This window comes from Thamnophis elegans, chromosome Z, assembly GCF_009769535.1.
Source record: "Thamnophis elegans isolate rThaEle1 chromosome Z, rThaEle1.pri, whole genome shotgun sequence".
Lineage (NCBI taxonomy): Eukaryota > Metazoa > Chordata > Lepidosauria > Squamata > Colubridae > Thamnophis > Thamnophis elegans.
Window position 1 is genome coordinate 111,374,757 of NC_045558.1, and position 22,882 is coordinate 111,397,638.

Genomic DNA, 22,882 nt, shown 5'->3' on the forward strand with positions numbered 1-22,882 from the left:
TGATTTAATTTTGAATGCTATCTGGAATGCTGACGCTCAGGCTTCCATGTTAACTAAAAAAACAGAGTATCCCTTTCATGTACATGTGTCAAGATGCTACAGAGCAATGAGACATACATTATTTCCTGATGATTTAAAAGTATACTGCACATTTTATTTCCATTGCTTATTAAAATATCAAAAATATTTTGAATATTAAACAGTTTTCCTTACTTATCCTATGAATCCAGTTTATTCAAAATTTTATAATAAAAAGAATATATTCATTCTGAATTGATATCAATACAGTCAGTTATAACAAAGATGCTGAGAATAAAGATGAGGAAAATATTCAAAGGAAAATTTGAAAGTGAAATGTATGAAGAGAAAATATATGATTTATATTTTCATAATTTGATAAGCTAAACATTATTCTTTGGACAGAATGAAAATAACGGTGAGATATGTAGAAATTTTAAATTATATATTACGTACCGTAAGCACATAATAGATTTCTGTTTAGTGTTTCCTATCTTTTCTGAGACTTTAAATGAAAGTTAAAAAGAGTGAAATTTTATGAATACACGCGCGTGCACACACACACACACACAAACACACACACACACACACATTTGAATTCAGATATCCATCTGATATCTATTTACCTACATTGGTTTCAGAATGGTAACTCTCATCTTTTTATAAAGAGATTCATAAGAAGAAACTCATAATAAAATAGAAAAGAATATCAAAAAAACTATAACAAGAAAAAGTATCATATGCTAATCATGATGGGGCAACATAATTGAAAAATGCAATTTAAAATGATCAGGTCAAAATATTGTGGGATTTACAAATATACACTGATAGTCGTGGTGGTTAACACATCAGATTTAAACCTTGGCTCAAAAAAAGAAAGCATAATCGATGAAAGAACCAAGGGATATTAGAACACAAGACAGAGAACTGGAAAAGATCACAATGTACCAAGATCTTAAAATAATAGTTGAAAACTATTGCATAAACTAACCATGGAGGTCTCAGAAAATGTACATTTTGACAAAATTTCCATCTGTCAATTGCAAGAAACCACCTTATTTGGATCCACACAAATACTACATTGATACATTATGACCAGGAGTGGGTTGGGGTTACTGCCACTTCATATAAAGCTGCATTATATCCACATACACACACAAAAAAAATAGCTTAAACATGTTCCTATGATGAATGTATAATGTAAAACTCTGTACTTCAATTGCAGGGAAACACAAATAGGGCTGCTATACTTTAGGTAAAATATTTGATTTCTTCCTGCCACCAAACTTTAGCAGCAGAAAAGAAAATCTTTTATCAATTTTCTGTTAACTTCCTACTTTCCTGTTAGATACATTGCATTCAACCATAAAGATTTATTCTAAAAACAGAATGTTAAACATATAAAGAAAACAAACTTGCTTCCCATTTTCTGTGCAGGCTTGAGCATGTTTTCACTTTTTATTTTATTTTTTCCTCATAATGTTTTTAGACAGGCATAAACTATTTGGTGTTTTTGTTGTTGTTGTTGTTGTTTACAAATAATTCAAGGAGATAAACATATCCAGCACACCCACCATCTCCTATTTTCCCCATAATAACAATCATGTCAGGTTGACTGGAAAGAGATTTAGTGGTCCAATGTCACCCAGCTGGCTTTTATGGTCAAGGCAGGATGTGAACTCACAATCTTCTGCTTTCTAGCCTAAGCCAAAATGAATGAATGAAACAGAAAATTGTATCATTCCTAAAAGAAAAACAAGTAAGAAACCCATTGTAAAATTTATAAAGCATAACGTATATTTTCATACATTTATACCAATTTCTGCAAATATATATAATAATTAATGGATGTATTTCATCTTTAAAGAAACAGAGGTATGAAAGTGTTCAACAGCCTAGACAGCATTCACCTGCATTTCCTTAAGTTGTACTACAGAGATCTAATCCTAGATATTGGTCTGTGACAATACATATCTTTAACTAGATAAAGTTTTATTGAGTGCAAGTTGCTCACATTTATATACCACTGTTCTAAACAAAAATCAAGGATTCGTAAAAGAATGGTAGTTTTATCAATTTCACAAGGAGAAAGCATAACATATTGAATCAGTTCCATTTAATTTATTAGTTGGATTTACTTAAGAAAAGTTTTGTTTAATATTTGTATATGCACCCACAAAATGACCAAAAAATTTACAGAATTTATTAAACTACAAAAAACTGAAAAATTGGGGGCAAGGTGTTGGAAAAAATATTGAGGATCAGTTTCCAGATTGCCATTTTGAGTTCCTTGTTCCTCATGCTGTAGATCAATGGATTCATGATTGGTGGCACCACACAGTAAAACATAGAAACCAGGATGTCTGATGTTGATGGGGAGCTGGATATGGGCTTCAGGTATGCAAAGGTACCACTTACCAGAAACAGACAAATCACTAGAAGATGAGGTAAGCAAGTAGAGAAGGCCTTCTGCTTCCCTTGGATAGATGGGATTTGAAAAACAGCTTTAAAAATCTTCACATATGAAAACACAATTAGAACAAAAAAAATGAATGCTAAAGAAGAACCGACAATGATTAACCATTCTTCTGCAACATATGAGGTAGAGCAAGATATCTTGAGCAGTTGAGGGATTTCACAGAAGAACTGATAGATAATTTTAGAACAGAACTTCCCAGAAAACAAATTTCCTGTATATAGCATAGAATAAGACAGCCCACCCATCCAAACACTAGTCACCATTTGGATACAGGCTTTTTTGCTCATTATAGTCTCATAATGCAGTGGATTGCAGATGGCTACATAACGATCATAGGCCATGACACACAGGAGAAAGAAGTGAGACATCATAAAGAAAACAAGGAAGAAAACCTGGCAGAGACATCCGGAGTAAGAAATGGCTTCTGTGTTCATCAAAGAATTCAACATTGATTTGGGGACTGTGACAGAGATGGAGCCAAGATCTTGCAAGGATAGATTGACTAGAAAAAAGTACATGGGTGAATGGAGTTGATGGCTATAAACAATGACAGTGATGATGATGATATTTTCAATAAGTGCTACCAAATAAATTATTAAAAAAAGAACAATATGGACTATCAATAGTTCCTTAGTATCAGGGAATCCGTGCAGAAGAAATTCACTGACTCCAGATTCATTTTCCATTTGGCTTTTTAGACTTCAGAGCTTCTAATAGGAGAGCAACCCTCACACTCTTTTCTCATGTACCTGTGTCAATATTCAATGTTTTTCAAAGAATTTATTTTGATATTAGAGTGCTAGGTAAAAATAATTTTATGTAGGGGATGTTCATAATTACCCTTGGGGGAGGGGCATTTCTCAGGAGCCTAATTTACTTCTGAAGTCATGTAGGTGTTGGGAAATGTGATTAGAGCTCTATTCATTCTGCATTTAATCTAGGGGTGGGGGTGTCAGTAAATAATTTATCAAAGAGGTGCATGGGAAAATCAGACTATCGTGGAAGGCTGCAATTCTGCCCCCTACTGTTCTGCTACCTTCTGCTGCTATGCTACTCCTTGCTGATCCCACCACTGCACCCCCTCTCCCACCACTGCTTTGCTGCCACCAACCTGCCCCAATTCCCTCTCCACTGTCTTCCACACCTGCCTCTGCCATGAAAGAGTAGACAGGGACAAGTAAAGGGCCAGATGTGGTCCAAGGCTCATAAAGTACATAGATGTGCTTAAAGCTATAAAGCAAATATTGTACTCATCTTCCAGATTGCTTTGACTGTAGCATCAGATAATTTCTGGGCTGATTCCTGTATTAAAAGTAATATATTTTTGACAAATATATGTGTTTTTTTTCCTTCTCCCCTGCCCCCTGGCCCTTTCCGGCTAACTAATTCAGAGTTGCATATAAAAAGATCTGGTATAGACTGTACAAATAGCTCAGATGTAAGAGAATATATAGAGAGAAATGTCAAAAAATCATCCATGTAACAATCATCCAATCTTGGCATATTTTTTAAAAAAACCTAAGAACATATTAAGAATGTTTAATATGTTTAAATATACAATTATTAATCAAATATATTTTGTTTATATTATAAACATTTTATATTTATATTTACATAATATAATATAATATAATATAATATAATATAATATAATATAATATAATATAATATAATATAATATAATATAATATAATATAATATAATATAATATAATAATATAATATAATATAATATAATATAATATAATATAATATAATATAATATAATATAATATAATATAATATAATATAATATAATATAATATAATATAATATAATACAATACAATACAATACAATACAATACAATACAATATTTGATTTGATTTTGATTTTATTACATTTATATGCCTCCCTTTTCCCCAAGGGGACTCAGGGCGGCTCACAATTCAAATCAGGGGAGGGGGGTACAGACAAGAAATAAAAGACGGAACATAACAATACATAATTTAAAAACACACAGCAGTCATACCATTCGAGGTGGGGGGCAACAGCTCTTTAGCCCCAGGCCTGTCAGAACAGCCAGGTTTTAAGGGCTTTGCGGAAGGCCTGGAGGGTGGTGAGGGTACGAATCTCCACGGGGAGCTTGTTCCAGAGGGTGGGAGCAGCCACAGAGAAGGCTCTCCTCCGGGTAGTTGCCAGTCGGCATTGGCCAGCGGATGGAATTCGGAGGAGGCCTAATCTGTGGGATCTAATCGATCTATTGGAGGTAATTGGCAGCAGGCGGTCTCTCAAGTACCCAGGTCCAATACCATGAAGGGCTTTATAAGTGACGACTAGCACCTTGAAGCGTATCCGAAGACCAATAGGCAGCCAGTGCAGCTCGCGGAGGATAGGTGGTACGTGGGTGAACCGAGGTGCACCCACGATTGCTCGCGCGGCTGCATTCTGGACAAGCTGAAGTCTCCGAATGCTCTTCAAGGGCTGCCCCATGTAGAGCACGTTGCAATAGTCCAGTCTAGAGGTCACAAGGGCAGGAGTGACTGTTGTGAGGGCCTCCCGGTTCAGGTAGGGACGCAACTGGTGCACCAGACGAACCTGGGCAAATGCCCCCCTGGTCACAGCCGACAAATGGTGTTCGAAAGTCAGCTGTGGATCCAGGAGGACTCCCAAATTGTGAACCCTGTCTGAGGGGTGTACTGTTTGACCCCCAAGCCTGAGAGATGGAATACTTGGCCAATTAGTAGGAGGGAAACACACCAGCCACTCGGTCTTATCCGGATTGAGTACAAGCTTGTTAACCCCCATCCAGGCCCTAACAGCCTTGAGGCACTGGCACATCACGTCAACCGCTTCACTGAGTTGGCATGGGGCGGACAGATACAACTGTGTATCGTCCGCATACTGATGGTATTTTATCCTGTGCCATCGAATGATCTCACCCAGCGGCTTCATGTAGATATTAAACAGGAGGGGGGACAGGACCGAACCCTGCGGCACCCCATAATTCAGGGGCCTAGGGGTCGATCTCTGCCCTCCGACCAACACCGAATGCAACCTGTCCAAGAGGTAAGAGGAGAACCACCGTAGAACAGTGCCTCCCACCCCCACCTCCCGCAGTCATCGCAGAAGGATACCATGGTCGATGGTATCGAAGGCGGCTGAGAGGTCAAGGAGCACTAGGATGGAGGCATAACCTCCATCCCTGGCTCTAATATAAAACAATACCATACCATACCATACCATACCATACCATACCATACCATACCATACCATACCATACCATACCATACCATACAATACAATACAATACAATACAATACAATACAATACAATAATATTATTTGCAGATTTGTTTATTCAAAAACCATGATGGTATTAGAGTTAATACCACCATGTTATTCTGAGGTTATAGAGGAGGAGGAGGAGGAGGAGGAGGAGGAGGAGGAGGAGGAGGAGGAGGAGGAGGAGGAAGAGGAGGAGGAGGAGGAGGAGGAGGAGGAGGAGGAGGAGGAGAAAAAGAAAGAGGAGGAGGTGGTGGTGGTGGAGGCAGCAAAATTTAGCAATAGAAAATCACTTTTAGTATTTTTTATAGGAAATATCTTATGCATCATGATCTCACCAGATGTTAAACTAGGGACATCTCACAGGGGACTCTGAAATGTCAAGATATTATTTGCAACAAATGTACAAAAGTAAGGGATTTTGAAGTGTATACTGCAGAGCATATGAATTTTTTTATCATTATTGATATAGTATAGCTCTATTGATCAGCCTATAGGCCATATCAAAGCACAGGGTTCAAACACACATCAACAATATAATCTTATACAAACAATTTAAAATGTCTATTTTTTATAGTCTAACTCTATACCCTACTGAGAAAAATATAATAGATAATTGTACTAGCTGGCACCCTCATTTTTGGGGTTTGACCCTTTTTTGAGCATAAAACTTTGAATTTGGTTTCACCTCTCTCTCGCTTCAACTTTATACAAGCTATTTCTGATTAATCAAAAGGTCTGATTTTGCCTCCTTCTTTTGCAATGATTGGGATCACTCTTAAACCTGCAATCTTTTGGCAATCTTTGAATTCAGCATGAAACACTCCAAACGATTTCTGTGTCTCTCAAACCCAACCCCATTAGCACCTTAAAATTACATATTCCATTTCAGAATCACCAGCCAAAATTCCTCTATCCCCCTGTTATTTCCAAGTTTACAAGAACCAAAGCTTTTGATCCATTTCTCCTCTTTCCATTGATGTTCGAAAAATGTCTGTTTTGTTTTCTGTCAGCTTGGCATATCTCCTTTGTTTACAAGAACATACAAGCTAGAGGAATATTATGATTATCTATTATGCTCTCAGGATTCTGTGTTAACTAAAAAAACAGAGTATCCCTTTCATGTATATGTGTCAAGATGCTACAGAGCAATGAGCAACAACATACATTAGTCATACATTTTTTCCTGATGATTTAAAAGTATATTGCATATTTTATCTTCATTGCATATTATAATATTAAAATTATTTTGAATATTAAATAGTTTTTCTATTTTCTATAAACTGAACTCATAGGGTCAGTTTTTCTTACTGACCCTATGAGTCCAGTTTATCCAAAATTTTATAATGAAAAGAAGATATTCATTCTGAATTGCTATCAATACAGGCCCTTAAAGCAAAGATGCTGAGAATAAAGATGAGGTATTAATTCAAAGGAAAATTTGAAAGTGAAATGTATGAAGAGAAAAGAATAAGATTTATATTTTCATAATTTGATAAGCTAAACATTGTTCTTTGGACAGAATGAAAATAAATATGAGATTTGTAGAAATTTTGAATTATATATTTTTGTACCATAGCACAGTATAGATTTCTGCTTAGTGTTTCCTATTTCTTCTGCAACTTTAAATGAATGTTAAAAAGAGTGAAATTTTATGAATACACACACACACACATTTGCATTCAAATATCCATCTATCTATTTACCTACATTGGTTTCAGAATGGTAACTCTCATCTTTTTATATAGAGATTCATTAGAAGAAAATGAATTGATGATAAAATAGAAAATAATATCACAAAACTATAACAAGTAAAGTTATCATATACTAATCATGGGGGGCAACATAATTGAAAAAGAAATTGAAAATAATAAGGTTAAAATATTGTGGGATTTACACTGATAGTCTTGGTGGTTAATACATCAGATTTAAACCTAGACTCAAAAGAAAGAAAGGGATATGCAGAACCAACGGATATTAGAACACAAGACAGAGAACTGGAAAAGATCACAAAGTATCAAGATCTTAAAATAGTAGTTGAAAACTATTGCATAAACCAGTGTTTTTCAACCTTTTTTGTGCAAAGGCACACTTTTTTCATGAAAAAAATCACGAGGCACACCACCATTAGAAAATGTTAAAATTTTTTAACTCTGTGCCTATATTGACTATATATAAAGTATTTTTCCCACGGCACACCTTACACTATGTCACGGCACACTAGTGTGCCGCGGCACAGTGGTTGAAAAACACTGGCATAAACTAACCATGGGGATCTCAGAAAATGTATATTTTCACAACATTTCCATCTGTCCATTGCAAAAAACCACCTTGTTTGGATCCACAAATATACTACACTGATACATCATGACTATCCAAGTTCTTGGGAAGAACTTGATGCAAACTAAGGCCAACACCAGCTGAAGAACTGGAAGCTGTGATTTTACATTATTAGGCTTATAGAAATATTGTATCACTACCTTTTAAAGTAGTGTTCATCTTCCATAGATAAAATCATACTAAGCAAGCTCTGGATATTTGATAGGAAGATGACACAAAGTTCTGTGGATTTATCATTTATGTGTGTTCCAGATTTCCCTCCCCCCCTTTTTTTAATGCATATATTTAGCTTAATTGCAGGAAAGGAGGGAAGTTACACACACATGGACAGTTAAAAAACTGAATTATATCCACACACAAAAAAATAGTGATCCAATGTCACCCAACTGGCTTTTATGGCCAAGGCAGGATGTGAACTCACAATCGTCTGCTTTCTAGCCTAAACCAAAATGAATGAATGAAACAGAAAATTGTATCTTCCTTAAAAGAAAAACAAGTAAGAAACCCATTGTAAAATTTATAAAGCATGATGTATATTTTCATACATTTATACTATTGTTTTGCAAATATAATAATGAATGGATGCATTTCACTTTAAGGAAACAGAGGTATGAAAGTGTTCAACAGCACAGACAGCATTCACCTGCATTTCCTTAAGTTGAATCACAGAGATATAATTCTATACACTGGTCTGTGACAATACATTTCTTTAACTGGATTAAGTTTTATTGAATGCATGTTGCTCACATTTGTATACCACTGTTCTAAACAAAAATTATGTCTTCATAAAAGAATGGTGGTGTTATCAATTTCACAAAGAGAAAGTCTAACATATTGAATCAGTTCCATTTAATTTATCAATTGGATTTACTTAAGAAAAGTTTTGTTTACTATTTGTATATGCAGCCACAAAATGGCCGAACAATTTACATAATTTATTAAACTACACAAAACTGAAAAATTGGGGCAAGGTGTTGGAAAAAATATTGAGGATCAGTTTCCAGATTGCCATTTTGAGTTCCTTGTTCCTCATGCTGTAGATCATTGGATTCATGATTGGTGGCACCACACAGTAAAACATAGAAACCAGGATGTCTGATGTTGATGGGGAGCTGGATATGGGTTTCAGGTATGCAAAGGTACCACTTACCATAAAAATACAAATGACTAGGAGATGAGGTAAGCAAGTAGAGAAGGCTTTCTGCTTCCCTTGGATAGATGGGATTTGAAAAACTGCTTTAAAAATCCTCACATATGAAAAAACAATTAAAAGAAAAATAATGAATGCTAAAGAAGAACCTAGAACAAGAATCCATTCTTCTGCAGCATAAGAGTCAGAGCAAGATATTTTGAGCAACTGAGGAATTTCACAAAAAAACTGATTGATGATTTTTGAACAGAACTTCACCATAAACATATTTCCTGTATGGAGCATTGAATAAGATAGTCCACACATCCAGACACTGGTTGCCATTTTGATGCAGGCTTTTTTGTTTAGTATAGTCTCATAATGCAGTGGGTTACAGATGGCTACATAACGATCATAGGCCATGACACCAAGGAGAAAGAAGTGAGATAGGATGAAGAAAACAAGGAAGAAAACTTGGCAGAGACATCCAGAGTAAGAAATGGCTTCTGTGTTCATCAAGGAATTAGTAATTGACTTTGGAACTGTGACAGAAATGGAGCCGAAATCTTGCAAGGATAGATTGACTAGAAAAAAATACATGGGTGAATGCAGCTGATGGCTATAAACAATGACAGTGATGATGATGAGGTTTTCAATGAGGGCTGCCAAATAAATTATTAAAAAAACAATGATATGGATTATTCTTAGCTCCTCAGTATCAGGGAAGCCATGCAGGAGGAATTCATTGATTCTAGATTTATTTTCCATTCAGCTTTTTAGATTCAACAGCTTGTAATAGAAGGTAAAATCTTAGGTACTTTTCTCATGTACCTGTGGCAGTATTCAAGATGAAGAGAAATGCTCTTCAATTTATTTTAATATAAGAATGCTAAATAAAACAATTTGTTTAATTATGTAATATTCCTCAGAGCACCCATTTCTCAGGAGCTTACTTTAGCAGTCTTAAGTCTATGAGTGGGAAAATGTGGTTAGAGATTTGTTCATACTTCCTTTAATTTACAGAACAAATAATGGCTTGATTGTTGTATACAATATCTATACTTTCACTTATAGAAGTAAAGCTTCTTTAACAAATGCATAATTATTTTTGTTTGTTTTTCCTTGGCTAAATACTTCCGGTTTGCATGTAAGATACTGTAGTAGAGACTGTGCAAACAGCTCAATATAAACAAGATATTATATTATAAGAGTTTAAAAAGGAATATTCCAGGAAACACCTATGTAATCTTAGTTTATATTAAAAAAAACTAAACAATTGTTGGGGATGCTTAATAAAGTTACCTATACCTCAACTACATAATCAAATGTATTTTCTTTAGTATATGTATAGTTGTAACTATATTTGAATGAAGGACTACCTTGGTATACCATGAGTGTAGACTAGGAAAAAGAAGGAGGAGAATAAAATGTATAAAATAGAATTGAGTCAAAAGTAAAAAAAAAATCAACTTTGCATTTCCAAAACACTGGGAATAAACAAATACATTAGAACACTATCTTTTTTACAATTATTGTGTTTTATTAGGATATTTAATATTTTCCCACTTCAGAAAATTGTCAATATTTCAATTAGTTTTAGTTTTAGATCTTTCTGGAACACGGTTTTGCCTAAATTTTGATGATATCCTATTTAAAATATATTTAATCTACCTAAATACAGTGTATGATTAAGTCAATGCAAAACTCACTGTGACATGGAAACATTAAAATATGTTTCTATAGCAGAACATGCTGAAAGAAATAATTTTGTGATGGCAACTGTGAGATCTTTGTTTCTCATGCTATAGATTACAGGATTCAGCAGAGGTGGGACAAAGGTATATATCATAGTCAGTACCAAATTCAAACTAGATGGGATATTAGAAGGTGGTTTTAAATAGGCAAACCACCCAGTGGATATCAATATGGAAAATACAGTGAGATGTGGAAGGCAGGTTGCAAAGGCTTTTTGTCTTCCATGAACAGAAGGGATTCTTAGCACTGTTGTAAAGATCAGCACATATGTTATGATGATGAAGACAATGCAAGCTCCCTCTATCATAATATTGATTGCCAGAATAGTAAGTTCATGTTGGTATGAATCAGAGCAAGATAGCTTGAGTAACTGTGGGATTTCACAGTAGAACTGATCAACAACATTAGAGCAAAAGGAGACTTCAAATGTTCCTGTAGTATGCATTGCTCCATTGAAAATTCCCATCAGCCAAGCACAAAACACCATTTGTGCACAAGCTTGTCTATTCATCACCATCCCATAGTGCAGCGGATGACAAATGGCAACATAACGATCATATGCCATGACTGTGAGGAGGAAGAAATCAGATTCAACAAAGGATACAAAGCAGAAAACTTGACCCACACATCCAGAATAAGAAATGTTTCTAGAGTTCATAAAAGAATTGGCCATGGATTTGGGAATAATAGTAGAAACAGCGCCAAGGTCCTGAATGGCTAAGTTCATCAGGAAGAAATACATGGGAGTGTGAAGGTTATGATCAAAAATAACAGCAGAAATAATTATGAGATTCCCTAAAACAATTGCCAGATACAGTATCAGGAACAGAAGAAAATGCAGAATCTGTAATTCCCAGACTGCTGAGAACTGAAGGAGCAGAAAATTGGAAGGGGATGACATATTATCCATTTTATTAAGAAGTATAGTATCTAGAAGAAAAGGAAAATTAAATTAGGCAATTCCAAGCTTCCAAAAGGATTTTCAGAAAGTTCTTTGGGCACTTCAAGTCCACAAGTACTGTCTAGTATTTATTAAGGTAACTTTTTGTTTGTTTCTTTATTCGCTAGAAGTGACTCTTATAACAACGTCTCCTTTATTTCCTCCCAAGCCTCTCTGCACAGACCCCCAAATTATAGCCTATTCTTATGTAAAAATATTTATTCTCAATTTTAGGCAAGAAAGTCAGCAGTGGATTTTGATTAGCCTTTCCATTCTGAGAGAGTTAAATTTTCAGGTGAATAGTTTGGAAATAGACATAGAAACTCACTTAAGAGAAGTACATAAAAAGATTATTTTAGTCTGTCACCAGAAAACATCAGCAATAACTCAGCAACCAGAACACAAACAGTTTACAACATTTTGCAAAGAAAATTAACATTGTCAGAAATTAAATTAAATTACTAAATTAAAATTCAGTTAGTTAACAGTTCTTAAAGACATGATCAGTTTGAAATATTTCCAGCTGACCACAGAAAATCTCTTCATAAAGAAATACACTGGTATCTTATTTCCACGTGAAATAAATATTTGTTGAAGGTTCATGTGATAGAATATGGACATAACATGTTGGTAGTAGTTAACACAATTATTAAAAAAAGAAAAGAAATACAAAAAGAAAGGAAAGGAAAGAAAAAAAGCTCTGCCCTTGTGGAAAACTTGGGGTGGCTTTTTATTATTGATGAATAAATAATATGAATGAATATGAATATTTATTCAAATTACTACATATACATACACTTATACACACACACACACGTGTGTATGTGTATACACAATTCAGACAGAAATATCAGCAATTTTTCAGGGGATAGGGCTAGAGAAAATCTTAAAATTTCTCAGTAGGAATACAATATATTAAATAGAAAGAAACACTGATATGCAGTCTTTGTCTATGAATCATGTCTTCATTGATATGAATTCTATCTCAAGATATATTTAATATATTATTAAAGCTACTTCAGTGCTATAGATTCCAGAATCCTGTTTTGATCATGGCAGGTGTCAGAAAAGGATGCAAGGTGACAAAAAAAATTCTCTCTTCATCTTGACATTATTGACCAAGTTGTCTTCATCACACAAAGCCCACCATCAATATGAATTGAAGCCATGTAGGCATAAAATATAGGAAGATTGTCAAAAATTCATGTGGCACAAAATATCAAACAGAGAATGTTTGAAAATGGTCTTGTTGTGAAATTGTAAAATCTACTAGTGTACTAGTGTAGCAAGAAGTATTCAACACTCACTTTAAGTACCTTCAAAGGGAAAAATTCTCCTGTTTTCCAGCTGAATGCCATAGTAATCATATTGGCTGGGCTAGTTAATTATAGTGAAGAAAGATTTATTTTAAAAATATAAATAGCATATATACATCTAACTTTCTTAATTTATTGTGGCTTGACACATGTATCAGACTAAGCCAACTTCATACTCTCCACTTTAGGATCATGCAGGAAGGAGACCAAGGCAATAGGTCAAATTAGATCATTATGGATTTTTTAATGCAATTTTTTATCATAGTAATCCTTTAACTCTGTTTATGAGCTTGAAACTTGTAATTGAAAAAAAGACTTGTAATAATAAAAATGTAACTTTTTTATTAACAATGTTAAAATTTTCCATTTATCTTCTGATCTAATCCACAAAAGATGAAGTCATAATAAATATATCAATGTCTATTATAGTAAACTGAGATAAACACTAACCCAAGAACAGTGACTATGAAATGTGAAATAGCTAGAGTAAAACCAATGCACAAAGTAAATGCATGCAGATAAAATGATTGGTGATGGGTAATCGAAACTCCAATGCTAGAGATAGAGACACATAAAGCAGTTGATTACTAGAATAGAACTGAGTATCACTTTAATCTCCCCAAAGTGCTTTGTCAAATAACAGAAGTATAACTCTTGTCTCTAAAAGCTTTAAAACAGAGGTAACTTTTAGGATTCATGCTAGATTCATGCAGCAGCCTTCCACAGCTGCCATGTGATCATAGAAACAATGCAATTGGTTTAAAGTATTGTAGAGAGAGGCTACATACATCCTTCTGTATACTCCGAAGCACATTTTAAAGACTTTGTAAATAAACTCATATTGATGATATCCAATTTCATCTCATCAACTGAAAGTAATCCAAATTGTTATTGAAAAGAAAAATATGCACAAGAATTTTTAAGATTGTATCAAGTTTTCTAAATGCTTTCCCTCCCACAGTCAATTCAACAAAATGATCAGTAGTCTAGATTTGCATTACTGCAAACTTTTTAAGAATAGATCCCTCCTAGTGAGTTGTTACCTGCTGCTTCATGTTTTACACATGCTTTCAAAACTTATTGCTATTGTCAGTTTAAGAAATAAATTCTACAAGAAAAAAAGGAAACTATCCTTTGCATTAACATTTTGCTTTAAAAGCACTAATAAAGTAAAAATATGCTGAAAAAATAGAGGAACAAGGAAAGAGCAAGTACAAAGCAAATAAGGGACTTCACTCTTGTATACATACTTGCTACTTGCTACTTTTTCACATGTATTTTAATTGCAATACTTCAACAAATTCTGAATTTATATTTGAACTGAACTTATCATTTTAAGAACATAAAAATGATTTGCTGTTTGATATTGTTACATTATAAGGACAATAGAGGTGGTGTGTATTTCTGATTGCCTTACATTAATAATTTTAAAATTCAGATGCAATAATTTTGTAATTAGCATATTTTGAAATGTCCATAGTTTTTATCTTGCAATCAGATAGTCTCTTAGAAACCAATTGAATTATAATAAAATATTACCATCTTTTGATTACATATGAAAGCCCAGCTCTACTGCTGCTGTTTAATCTATGTTGATGAAATCGACAAATATATTGAAATTTCAAATGTTAAAGTTGTCTAAGAAGTTCAGAAATGGCTTTAAAATGCAAAGTATATAAAGAAGAGCATACTTTATCATTTAGCAGTTTTTGGGGGGAACTTACCATGAATTTTCTCTTCAGGTTTGAAATACATGATATTATGAATGACATTTAAATAAGTTTTCTCCTTTCTTTCTTTTTTGTTGCTGTTGTGTCTACTAATAGGAAAAAAATGTTCTTCTCATCACAAGAAAAATATTCTGTTTTTATCAACATAGATTTATTGTCTGTCATTCAATGCAAACTAAGATTATAACTTTGCAGAATATAACTATGCCATGGAACTCAGTGAAGTTGGAATCCAAAAAGGATCAAATATATCTATATCAGGAATTTATTTTCTCAAGGCAGAATAAGTCAATCCAATTAACATGTCCTAACTCAAATGCTCATTAGTCACTTTGGCTCATCTACTCTCTACCTTTTGTTGTTAAGTAAAATATCAGCTGGTAGGAGGAACATAACAGGAAATCCTGGATTCATTAACAAACATACCTACTAATATCTACCAACTCCACAAAAAGGCTTAGCAATAAGTGCCTTCATTGTGAGTATGATAGGCTTGAGTGCAATTTATAACAGCAAAAGTATAGTTTGATCAGACCAAAAAACATTTATGCCCACATAAAATGACATTTTGTAGATAATTAATCCTGACAAGTCTTAGGCAGGAACTGCAAGGAGTGAGATGTTTTTGCTCCATTCTTTGATTCTTTGCTTCTGTATATAGTGTATTCTAGTCAACATTAATAGCTATGAATTGACTTATCGTTAATGTCAGGCCGACTAAGTAGTGCAAATCAATAATTACCTATTTAGGAGTGCTGAAACTATTTTAATCGATATTAGCTCTAAGAAGTTATATAGGTATCCCATTTTTGTTTCTTAATGAAGTTACCTGGAAATATATACTGTGTGACAAATGCATGCAAAAAATATACAATGTCAATGACAAGAAACAATCCAATAAAAGAATTTCTGATAATTTACTTATTTCTAAACATGCAGAAAACTTCCATGTTATCTTTAGTTGATTGTGTATTTCTTTGGTTGTATTCAAATCATTAACAAATTATTTTATAATTTTTTTCTAAAGGTAGCAAAATGTCTGTCTCTTCTGTTATTTTCAAGCTACTGTAAATACAGCAAAGCAGCAGAAATCTAAAACGAATCAAAAGTTGATACCTTCCCCCTTTTCACATTTATACTTTAGAGGAACAACTATGGCTTGTTGAAGTTAATTGATACTGTGTTTTCAATATTAATATTTTTGGTTTGTTTCTTTTTGTATTTTTTTAAATGTACCTCTATTTTTGTTGATCTGGGAATATGAATAAATAAAAAAGAATAGCATATTAGATACACATTAACAACTGTTTTTTTTTTCTGCCACAAGCCTTCATTTGAGGTATGGCTTCTAGATAATCACATAGATATCTGTTGTGGCCCAGCAGGAGCCGTTGGAGCTGCCACCAGACTCCGACAGCGAGGGACCCTATGAGTCGGCCCTGGAGGATGTCGATGACCCTGGACAGGGTTCTGACTCCGAGCAGGGCGCAGAGAGACTGGTTGGCCACCAGGTGGTGCCTGAGCCTTGGATCAGTGGGGAGGAGACAAGGGAGAGTGATCCCGAAACCAGCAGTTAGTTGTCCCTGGATGCACACCATCGAAGAGCTACTCGGCGTCAAGAACAATTACGCAATCACAGGAGATAATTGTGCTCAGCTGGTGGTCATTAGGCTCCTCTCCAGACTATAAAAAGACTGCTTGTGACATGCCCCTCTTGCAGAAGTCAACGCATTGACTAAAGAGAACGTAACTAACTTGGCAGGCTGAATGCTGCCAAGATTTGTCTGAATTGCTGCCAAGGTTTGTCGGACTTCCTGTCAAGGTCCTTATCTGTTTCTTTGCTTGGCTTTCAGCCACCGAGATTGTGGCTTCTTGCTATTAAAAGTACATTCTAGTTAAGCTTGTCTCGGCTTTCGTTACTGGATGGAGAAGGGGGTCAGAACAGATATCTATATGATCCCTTGCCCTTTGAGTACTTGCTTTTATAAAATGTAGAATACCTTGAAAAGGGTAGAGGAATACTAAATTTAGTATTTAGTCAATAGAGCTGTTCTCAAATCATAACCACTATTGGTCAAGCCCATTGTAGTGTTTTGGTCAAAGGGACCTTCAGGGACAGGGATTATTGATTTGGTAATACAGGAAACTGACCAGGGCAAGAATGAGAAAGGTAGGAATTGAATTCTATCAAATTGCACTCATTAAACATTATGGGGCAATATTATACTATATTCAAAGGACAAAAATATAACAACCTGTATACATTTTGGGCTATGCCGTATTTATTGTGAATTGGGATCTGTTTAATGAAGAGTTAACTAGACTTCTTGTCATATACATGATGATCTTCCAAGTGCAGAATATATATTTTAATCCATTATATTTCCAAGAAATAATTCATGACTCTGATCAATAAAATTGATGGACCAACTTTAGCTTTGGACAGTTGTGGAACAAACAACAGTTAAAGAAAACCAGAAAAGAGAAATGTCTAATGAATATACTAGATATACTCATATACTAATAGTAACAAAGTAATACATTACAGAAGTTATAAAAAAAACATATGGATATATTTATTACATAAGGGTATCAATTGTCGGAAGGAAAGAAAAATGTAGAAGTAGCATAATATTGTATATGGGAAAAGTATTAAGGCCCAGGAAGGTTCAAAAGAAGCTTCCACACAAAATTATTTTATGAAGCCATGTGGTTTTCTCTCATCTAAGAGTAAAATAAATGTTTGCATTCATAGCTTCACTGTGTTTCAAAGGTTTCAGTGCAGATAATACACATGAGTAGAAACAACAATTGAAATTCCAGTTATCCAACATCTAGAAGTGTTAGAACAAGTTCCTGAATGTGTGCAGTGCCTTATGCAGAACAATCTTAAAGATTTTGCAAATAACAAAAACTGAGATGACAAGCAGAGATATCCATGATGGGGGAAAAAAAAGTTAGGATGCCAATTGTGACGATATGCTATGTGACTATATTAGGCATTTTTAATATGTATTATAAACATCATAGCCATCATTTTCACTGAAATACTTTTGATGACATAAAATGTTTTATTGAGACAGATATATCTATTTACCTTGATAAAAAGAATTATTATATCTTTATGTGATAAAATTGGAATTAAGTGAGCTGGGATAAATCCCCCAAATCTAACAGTTTCCACAAAGCAATTTTAATCTCTTTGTTCCTCACACTATAGATGAATGGATTCAATATAGGTGGAATTATGGTATAGATCACAGCAAATGCTATATCAAAATTAGAGGAAGTTTTAGTGGGAGGCCTTTCATAGGCGAGAATTAAACTAAAAATAAAAATGGAAACAACTATGAGGTGAGGAAGACAAGTGGATAATGCTTTTTTAGAAACCTGCTTAGAAGGGATTCTAAGAACTGCCTTAAAGATTTCTCTGTAACTTTCAGTGATGAAAATAAAACATATTAACCCAATGCAACAACCTAATATAAGAAATGCAACCTCAATTTGATATAAATCAGAACAAGACAGTTTCAGTAATTGTGGGATTTCACAGAAGAATTGATTGATATAATTGGAATAAAAGCTGAGGCTAAATGTTCCTGAAGTGTGTAATGTTGCATACAATATGCCACTAACCCATGCACTGATTGCCATCTGAATGCAGGCTCTCTTGTGCATAATTCTTTCATACTGGAGCGGATTGCAGATGGCCACATAGCGATCATATGCCATTACTGTTAGAAGGGCAAGATCTGATCCTGCAAAGAACACATAGAAGAATACTTGAGCAACACATCCAGAATAAGAAATGGATGTGTTGTTCAAGAGAGAATTTGCCATAGATTTGGGAACTGCAACAGAGATGGAACCAAGATCCAACATGGCCAAATTCATCAAGAAAAAATACATGGGTGAATGCAGATGGTAATCAAGGGTCACTGCAATAATGATTGAAAGATTCCCAGATATTGCCACCAAGTACAAAATTAGAAACACAAAGAAATGCATGATCTGCAATTCACGGATCTCTGAGAAGGTCAAGAGGAGAAATTCATCTGTGGAGGTGCAATTAAACATGTTTTCTTGAAGCTCAGTTGTATGCTTCCTGTTGAAGTAACAGAAAAGAAAAATGTTTAATCCAGAGATTGTGATTAAAATTAATCAAGATTAATTTAATCAAATGTATTCCAAGTACTTACTTCTATATTTTTATTAAGAAAACAATGGGAATACATTTTGCACCTATTTATGTCTTTTTGCAGGTTTTTTTAATATATTAAAGTTATGATTTATTTAGCTTACTGCTATAATTTCAGCTATGTAAGTATATGCTGTATGCATGATGTTCCCTTTACTGAAAATGAGAATATAAGAAAATTCTGGGTTTATTTATTACACTCTAAATGGAAGTTGGGGGAAAGCTTCCTTCAGGAGAAATGTAAAGATCACTATTGATAAAAAAATATAAGTCTTTATAAGCATATAACATAATGTTAATGTTTAGAAGAAAGAAATATAGTGAAGGGAAATTAAGAGCAAAGAAGAAGAATATCTACAGCTACTACAGATTTACAAAAGAAAGAAGAAAAAACAGTGAGGTATTCAATTATTCATATTTTTATTTTAAAATATTTTCTAAACAATTATGTTACTTGGGTATGTACCCATTTGTATAAAATTGTATATCACATTGCCAAAATTAGTCTCCTACCATTCCATTACTCCAATAAATTACATTATTTGTAGTGTTGTTTAGAATTTTTCTTAGTCTTTAAAGTGATAACAGGGACAGCTAGCATTTAAAGGTAATTTTGGTACTGTAAATGTGAATCTGACACATTTCATCATAAAATTAAAACTCAAATTAGAATCTCTCTCATTCTATACTTTTTTTGGTCATCCTGAGAGAAGTTAGAAATGTTTTATTGCTTACAAAGTTATGTGGTTGAACTGTTTTCTATAATATTATCTCTTTGTATAAAGTATAAAATGGTACAATATAAAATTGTTTATGTATATAAGTGTGTATATCTGTCTTAGTTTGTTCTTTGATGTTACAATCAAAGTTTACATTTTGTTAGTTTTAATCCAAACTAAATGCAATAAACTCATACTTTCTGACCATTTAAAAAAAAATATAGTACAAATGTGTGAGTAATCTTCAAGCTACAAGCAATAAAATGGAAAATTCAAGTACATAGATGAAAATACTACAATGCTAAGTTATCTCCTGGGTTATTGAAAACTATTTAGATTCCATAAACAACGACTAAATTGCCAGAAATAGCTATGCACAGACATGCTTTTTTTTTGTACAAAATTATCTCATATGAAATTAAATGCACACTCTAAAATTTTTACAGAATAATAAAACATTTCTTTCTAATGTGGTTATAGTCTATTTTTTCATCTGAAACTACAAGACAATGTTTGCACCTGAATGCAAACTTTCACTTTAGGAGTGAAAAGAGATAAAATTCAATTACCAACATATTGATAAATTATCCTATTAGACTAATGATTGAATGATGAAGGGAAAAAGAATAATTCTGAGTATCATCAACCTCCTTCACTCTAATAGAAAAGAACCAACTGCATTTTTACATATGTTAAGTTTTAAACAAATGTTAAACAAAAGTGTTTATGCTGAATTCCAAAACAATAGAAATAATATAGTTTAAAGAGCAAAGAAATGACTTTTTAGAGGTTCCAATATAAGTAAAATATTTTAGTGTAAATCCTTAAATTGTTCATTTTACTTTTATATTCATAACAAAGATGAATGTAATAGGGGATGCATTTTACTTTAATACTTATATTCTCCTTTATCTTGAGTGTGGATAATGCTAAGGCTTTATCTATTAAAATCATGAAGATACACATAATACATATTCACACATTCCTATCTCCTAATATATTTTATAATTATGTTTTCTAAGCAGAAATTGAATTCACTAAGATTTTCTGAATCCTTTGTAAAACTTTTTTTCAATAGAAAGTTCATTTTTACCTCTGGTTGCTTTTTAATTACTTGTATAATTTATCTCCATTATTTTTCTTTGAGAGAGCCAGTCTAATGTAGTGGTCCAGGCTAGGAGATCATGAGTTCTGGTTCTATCTTAGGCACAAAGCTAGGTGGGTGGCATTGGACCAGTCACTCTCCTCCAGTTACCAGGAGTCAACACTGGTTTGAAGGCACAAAGAAAGACATGGATAGATATATAGTCTCATAGATAGATAGATAGATAGATAGATAGATAGATAGATAGATAGATAGATAGATAGATAGATAGATAGATAGATGATAGATGGATGGATGGATGGATGGATGGATGGATGGATGGATGGATGGACGGATGGACGGACGGACGGATAGATATAGAGATAGAGATAGAGATAGAGATAGAGATAGATAGATATAGATATATAGATATATGAGACTATATATATATATATTCACCCCTTTCTTTGATTGCTATTTAAAAAGTTGTATACATAAAGATAGCAATTTAAACTTTGTTATTAAGCTCCTTAGAGACCAGCACACAATAATTACAATGATATGTTCTCCCCTTGTACAGGAGAATTGTCTACAGAGAGAAAAAATCTATGGGATAATTTGTCATTGCTATTATATATCAGTATATGAAGTATTTGATTATATTAAATTTTCATTGGCAAATCATTTAAGTGATGTAAAGATAGGAAATACTAGCGTAACAAACAATGGACTGAAATTATTTGTTTTCATTATTAGATTTATATTCCATTTATCAAATGGTTTTGATAAAGAATCTTCCTTCAGAATGACTGATCAGCCAATTGATAAACTTTTGTAGTTAATGGTAAACTCATTCTGTTTTTTTTTTTAATGACTGATTGTAAATTGAGTTATATTGCCATCAGGTGCCATATTGTTGTTGTTGTTGTTGTTGTTGTTGTTGTTGTTATGACAGTCATTTGTTTTTAATCCTATGTTTCATACCTTGAGTCATAAGTGGAGAAAGATGGCTAAAAGTAAATATTAGACTGATTTTTTTAATAAAGTAATTCTCAACAAAGAGGAACCACATTGCCTCAAATGCTAGTGATTCCACTGTTTAGTTTTTATTCATTTTATAATGTATAATGTAACCAACTTTAGAAATAAGCATCCGCTTAAACGTTTGAGTAAAATATACATATTGATTCCTTAGTTAAAGTACAGTAGGAAGTAAGTATAGTTCTTATGTACTAAAATTGGCTATAGAGATGGTTTACACTACAAGGTTTTTAAGGAATTGGGTTTCCAGCCTGAGCAGGTGTTGGACTAGAAGATTTCCAAGGTCCCTTCCAACTCTGACATTTTTATTCTGAGAGGTTTCGATTTTAAGGTATCAGACTAGAAACCAAGAGACCATGAATTTTAGTCCTGGGCATAGGACTAAAATTACTAGGACATAGTAATGTTGAGGGAGTGCAGGCAGCCACACTCCCTCAACCCTAAAAATAAAGCAATGACAAAACAGTTCTGAAATCTTGACAAGAAAACTCAAGGATTTGTCTAGGCAGTCTTCAGGAGTCAACAGTGACATGAAAGCAAAAAAAAAAAAAAATGCAGGTGAAGCTCCTGAAAAATCAATCTTTGAGACATTTTTTGTTGATAATTTCAATTCTCAAGTAGGCATATTGGTGAGTGTCTAATTATTTTAAGCAATATGCCACAGCACACAAATCTGTACACCCAATCAATAAACTGCATATCTGCATTACTAACCTATTGGCATGTCTTTATTGGGCCAACTCAAGTTATATAATGAAGCAGAACTACATAACTGTATGAAGAGCATTTGGATTGTGCTCAACTTATGACTGGTCACATAGCGAATGTTCAAAATTCTGACAAAGCTATTTATGCCCAAATTCAAAACATAC

At 33.6% G+C, this 22,882-nt stretch overlaps 4 protein-coding genes across 4 annotated transcripts; all 4 read right to left on the bottom strand.

The window, feature by feature from the left end:
* Positions 1-2,223: 2,223 nt before the first annotated feature.
* On the bottom strand, positions 2,224-3,183 carry LOC116521474 (olfactory receptor 14A16-like). The gene has a single exon (XM_032236142.1). The coding sequence runs from the start codon at positions 3,181-3,183 to the stop codon at positions 2,224-2,226; it is 960 nt and encodes a 319-aa protein (XP_032092033.1).
* Positions 3,184-9,041: 5,858 nt separating this feature from the next.
* On the bottom strand, positions 9,042-9,995 carry LOC116521475 (olfactory receptor 14A16-like). Its single transcript, XM_032236143.1, has one exon. It carries the CDS (start codon positions 9,993-9,995, stop codon positions 9,042-9,044), a length of 954 nt encoding a protein of 317 aa, XP_032092034.1.
* Positions 9,996-10,932: 937 nt separating this feature from the next.
* Positions 10,933-11,892, bottom strand: LOC116522446 (olfactory receptor 14A16-like). The gene has a single exon (XM_032237358.1). The coding sequence runs from the start codon at positions 11,890-11,892 to the stop codon at positions 10,933-10,935; it is 960 nt and encodes a 319-aa protein (XP_032093249.1).
* A 6,217-nt stretch (positions 11,893-18,109) lies between these two features.
* LOC116521476 (olfactory receptor 14C36-like) lies at positions 18,110-19,045 on the bottom strand. Its single transcript, XM_032236144.1, has one exon. It carries the CDS (start codon positions 19,043-19,045, stop codon positions 18,110-18,112), a length of 936 nt encoding a protein of 311 aa, XP_032092035.1.
* Positions 19,046-22,882: the final 3,837 nt, after the last annotated feature.